This window comes from Nasonia vitripennis, chromosome 5 (genome assembly GCF_009193385.2).
Source record: "Nasonia vitripennis strain AsymCx chromosome 5, Nvit_psr_1.1, whole genome shotgun sequence".
Taxonomy (NCBI): domain Eukaryota; kingdom Metazoa; phylum Arthropoda; class Insecta; order Hymenoptera; family Pteromalidae; genus Nasonia; species Nasonia vitripennis.
This window is the reverse complement of record NC_045761.1, coordinates 11,833,169-11,837,952: the sequence shown is the minus strand read 5'-3', so window position 1 is coordinate 11,837,952 and position 4,784 is coordinate 11,833,169. Positions and strand designations below refer to the sequence as shown.

The following is a 4,784-nucleotide window of genomic DNA, read 5'->3' as shown; positions in this document are numbered from 1 at the left end:
TATACTGCACATTGCACATATATTATTGTCGAATTGGAGTTCGCGGGCGCGATGGTGGGGGGTAGATACAGCGACTAGTAGATATCTATATTGGTACTGTACATTTTAATACCTAATACCTATAGGTATAGGCATACGAGCTACGAGCCAAGGCGCACGTAGGCGCACGCCGACCGACAACATCGCTCCCTGCCTCTTTCGCTACTCGCTAGATCCTTCACGTATACCCTATACTCATAAGATATTTCTTCTTCCTTTCCTACATATTTTAGCGCTATTATGCTATGCTTGTATATGTATACATTTACCAACAATTTGCCTAACAAACCAACGTTTTATTATAATGATTATGCTATTATACCACTTACATTGGCTACTTGCATCGAATTCCGCATTATGTAGCTGTTTTGTTGTAAACTTTGCTTACATTACGGTTATATAATTATCGTATTGGCCAAATTCATATGTATTTTGGATTTATATTAAATATAACGAATAATTGCATTTTCTGCGCAAATTTTTCTTTAGAGAGAACTTTAGTTAAGTGACGATTGATAGAATACTATCTTAGCCACCTACAGGCTGCAGACAATAGTAAGGTAGCCATTGCGAATTTCAAATTTCGCGGACTGTTGGCGAATCCAAAATGGCCGAGTAGCATATATTATTCGCCTCGCGCGCAGCGGATAATAATCTACAAAAAGAAAGAAAAAAATCCGAAAAAGAAGGGGGTCTCGCGCGACGGCAAGAAACTGTACTATACGTGAACTTTGTGCGCACAACGAGGTATAGCTCGCACAGTATAGACCATCAGCGGAATAATCTGTAGAAGTAGAAATCTATCACTATAGAGTGCTCGCGCGCGCGCGCGGAAAAACCGCCGACGATTACGACCGATGCGCCAAGGGGTGAACAGCAGCAGTGGGCTCGTAGGTTCAGCTACTCCTGACTCGAGTCATCGCAGCGCGCGTTACCTGTAACGCCCAGGAACGAGCTGACCGAGTCTTCTGTCCGGACGACAGCCGGTATACAAGCCAAATTCATATCTCGAGTACCGGCCAACTCTTGGACTTGCGCCCGTTTTAATCTCTAAGCTAAGGACCATCATCATGGAAGCTTTAATTCCCGTTATTAATAAGCTGCAGGACGTATTTAATACCGTCGGTGCCGATGCCATACAGTTGCCGCAGATCGTCGTTTTAGGAACACAGGTCTGGCTCTCTCTCTCTCTCTGCTCTCCTTTTTTCTCTTTCTTCTTCATTCTCGGCCTGCATTGTTCTCCTGTGGGACTACCACCATTTGTCCCACTTCAATTTAATGATTTTATTTCCTCCTTCTTTGGATGCTTACAGCTTGTGCTGACATTGAACGAATATTATGCCGTACTTGTGTCTTATTCAGTTTCATGCATTTTTATCTCTTAATTACACTGTTTGCTGGTGGGCAGTTATACTTTATCGTTGTATTTTTTTGTTCGTAATTTCAGAGCTCTGGAAAGTCGTCAGTTATTGAAAGTCTTGTGGGACGAACATTTTTACCAAGAGGCACAGGAATTGTGACGCGTAGACCACTAGTATTGCAGTTAGTTTATGCTCCAAAAGATGACAAAGAGTATCGCAGCGCTGAAGATGGGACTCTGGATGTCGATGAATGGGGCACCTTTCTCCATCAGAAAAATAGAATCTACAAAGACTTTGATCAGATTCGCCAAGAAATCGAAAGTGAGACGGATCGAATGGCTGGTGCTAACAAAGGAATCTGCCCAGAGCCCATAAACTTGAAAATTTTTTCAAAATCAGTGGTTAACTTGACATTGATTGATTTGCCAGGAATAACAAAAGTTCCTGTTGGTGACCAACCAGAAGATATTGAAAGTCAAATTCGTCAATTAGTTCTCAAATACATCTGTAATCCCAATTCCATAATTTTGGCTGTTGTAACAGCCAATACAGATATGGCAACTAGCGAGAGTTTAAAACTTAGTAAGGATGTTGATCCAGATGGGAGACGTACACTGGCTGTTGTTACAAAATTAGATCTTATGGATGCTGGTTTGTATATTTATTCTTATCAGGGGCTCTATTAAATTACGACTAACAACCATGTTCTCGATTACAGGTACGGATGCAATTGATATATTGTGTGGACGAGTGATTCCTGTGAAATTGGGCATTATTGGCGTTGTGAATCGCTCTCAGCAAGATATTATGAACAAAAAGACCATACAGGATGCTTTGAAAGACGAAGCTGCATTTTTACAGCGTAAATATCCTACTTTAGCAAACAGAAATGGAACACCTTACTTAGCAAAAACCCTGAATCGTTTACTGATGCATCATATCCGCGATTGCCTACCAGATTTAAAGGTAAAATAAAGCTATTAAAGTGTAAAAACCTAAGCCAAAGAACAGCGTCATCAATACCTGTATTTTTTTCAGACGCGGGTTAATGTAATGGTTTCTCAGTTCCAAACTTTGCTCAATTCTTACGGAGAAGATGTAGGAGATAAGAGCCAAACACTTCTCCAAATTATTACGAAATTTGCGAGTAGTTACTGTTCTACCATTGAAGGTACTGCCAGAAATATAGAAACAACCGAGTTATGCGGAGGCGCACGCATTTGTTACATTTTTCACGAAACTTTTGGTAAAACTTTGGATTCCATTCACCCGCTGGCCGGCTTAACGAAAATGGATATCCTGACTGCCATTCGAAATGCTACTGGCCCAAGGCCTGCTCTCTTTGTGCCTGAAGTTTCTTTTGAACTACTAGTCAAAAGGCAAATTCGCCGACTTGAAGAGCCTTCATTGCGTTGCGTTGAACTTGTACACGAAGAAATGCAGCGAATCATACAACACTGTGGAACAGAAGTTCAACAGGAAATGTTGCGTTTCCCGAAGCTACATGAACGCATAGTCGACGTTGTTACGCAACTTTTGCGCCGACGACTTCCTACGACGAATTCAATGGTACAGATTTATTTAGTAAAATACAAATAAAATTTATCAGGAATGACGAGTTAATGCGCATTCTCTTGGTTTATAGGTGGAAAATCTAGTCGCTATAGAATTGGCTTATATTAACACCAAGCATCCAGATTTTCATAAAGATGCCGCTCTTGTCTCGTCATTATTGAAAAATGCCGAAATGAATCAGCCAAAACAAAACAGAAGACATTTATCTTCTTCTGCTACTACAACTACTTCTACAAATGCCATAATTCCTGTTCAGGAAAATGTAAGTTATTTGTGACAATTTTTTTTTTTAATGGATCTGCATGTAGTTGGTCCAGTAGAATGAGTCTTGGCTATTTCTATAAAGAGTTTTCTTTTTATGCTATACATTACGCGACACGAGAATAATCTACTTTTCTATAGTGTTGCATTGATTAAATACTTGCCTACAGTCACTTTATTCACTTGAAAAATCAGAACTAATCATCTACTGTCAGTAAAAAATTGAAAACGAAAAAAAGAACACACCAGATTAATAAAAGTTTGCAGAATATGATAAAATTACTGTAAGAATCGAATTTACGATGAAAAGCTAGAGAAATTGATAAGCGGTAATTAATTCTCAAAATAAACTTATATTGAATTTTCATCTGCAAAATCTGATTCTTTAAAACTTTCATACTGCGCAATGATAGCATAAATTGAGTATACCATCTCTACGCCTATGCAAATACCCTGTTAACGCTTGTACCGTATTTTCTCGTACTAATAAAAACCTTAGAGACCGTCATACAATCGAGATGACTACAATGCATTTTCGGAGCAGAATAACAAAGAAAATATACAGCAAAATCATTGGCTGCTCAGTAATTTACTACCACAGGGAAGGGCCGAATCAGCTAGTTCGGTAGACGGATCGCCAGTACGAACCCGTGATGAAACGGCTTCGTCAAATCCAAATCAAAGTCCCGATGGCGTAGTAGAACTGCAAAAGGGGTCACCCCAACAGAAAGCAGTTAATCTACTACCCGAAGTACCAATGCAAACATCTCGTAAACTCAGCGATCGAGAGCAACGAGATTGCGACGTTATCGGTAAGTTTAATTTGATGATCAATTCACCGCTACTAGCAATTTTCAGAGAACATCTATCAATGATTCGTTTCTTCTTTCAGAGAGGCTCATCAAGTCGTACTTTTATATCGTTCGTAAATCAATACAAGACAGCGTACCCAAAGCTGTCATGCATTTCTTAGTTAATTACGTGAAGGATAATTTACAAAGCGAACTGGTCACGCATTTATACAAGTCTGATCATGCAGAACATTTACTTAATGAAAGTGAACACATTGCCGTTAGGCGCAAGGAAGCAGCTGACATGCTTAAAGTGAGTTATTGAAGACAATTTTTTTATAGTAAAAGTAGAGCTGATCCATTTATTTATTCGTTTACTTTTTACGATTTCTAGGCCCTCACCCAAGCAGGTCACATCATCAGTGAAATTCGTGAGACGCATATGTGGTAATCTAGCAACGTTTTCGCTGGGCTAGTTTCAAATAGAAAGAACAGTGTGAAAACATGATTTTAGATAAGTTGTTCAACAGACACGTCTCGTACCTATGTATATTGGACCTGTGTAAATACGTATTCTTACTTTTCACGCGAGCAAAAATGTCAGTCTCATTCATGAATAAGAGAGCACTCATCTCAGAGAGAAAGAAACACGTTGAATACTCAAAAACAAGAAAAGTTGTAGTTTATGTTATTTACATTTCGTACCAATGCTTGGTTCAACTGGGATCGCGGTAACATGCCATATTAGATCGAGTAT

At 39.3% G+C, this 4,784-nt stretch overlaps 1 protein-coding gene across 3 annotated transcripts; it reads left to right on the top strand.

The window, feature by feature from the left end:
• Positions 1-176: 176 nt before the first annotated feature.
• On the top strand, positions 177-4,732 carry LOC100124244 (dynamin-1-like protein). Of its 3 annotated transcripts, none has more exons than XM_031932485.2 (8): positions 177-1,211; positions 1,487-2,051; positions 2,119-2,366; positions 2,439-2,969; positions 3,046-3,237; positions 3,781-4,048; positions 4,129-4,340; positions 4,422-4,732. In XM_031932485.2, exons 1-8 carry the CDS (start codon positions 1,110-1,112, stop codon positions 4,476-4,478), a joined length of 2,175 nt encoding a protein of 724 aa, XP_031788345.1. In that variant the 5' UTR covers positions 177-1,109; the 3' UTR covers positions 4,479-4,732. The 3 variants fall into 3 exon arrangements, with proteins under 3 accessions (XP_031788345.1, XP_031788344.1, XP_031788346.1); XM_031932484.2 differs by having other exon boundaries at positions 3,736-4,048; XM_031932486.2 differs by having other exon boundaries at positions 3,838-4,048; positions 4,422-4,702.
• Positions 4,733-4,784: the final 52 nt, after the last annotated feature.

Coding starts and splice junctions, on each gene's coding strand:
- LOC100124244 (XM_031932484.2), top strand. CDS start 1,110: ATGGAAGCTTTAATTCCCGTTATTAATAAGCTGCAGGACGTATTTAAT. Junction 2,970..3,045: donor TTCCTACGACGAATTCAATG/GTACAGATTTAT, acceptor CTTGGTTTATAG/GTGGAAAATCTAGTCGCTAT. Junction 4,049..4,128: donor ACGAGATTGCGACGTTATCG/GTAAGTTTAATT, acceptor TTCTTCTTTCAG/AGAGGCTCATCAAGTCGTAC.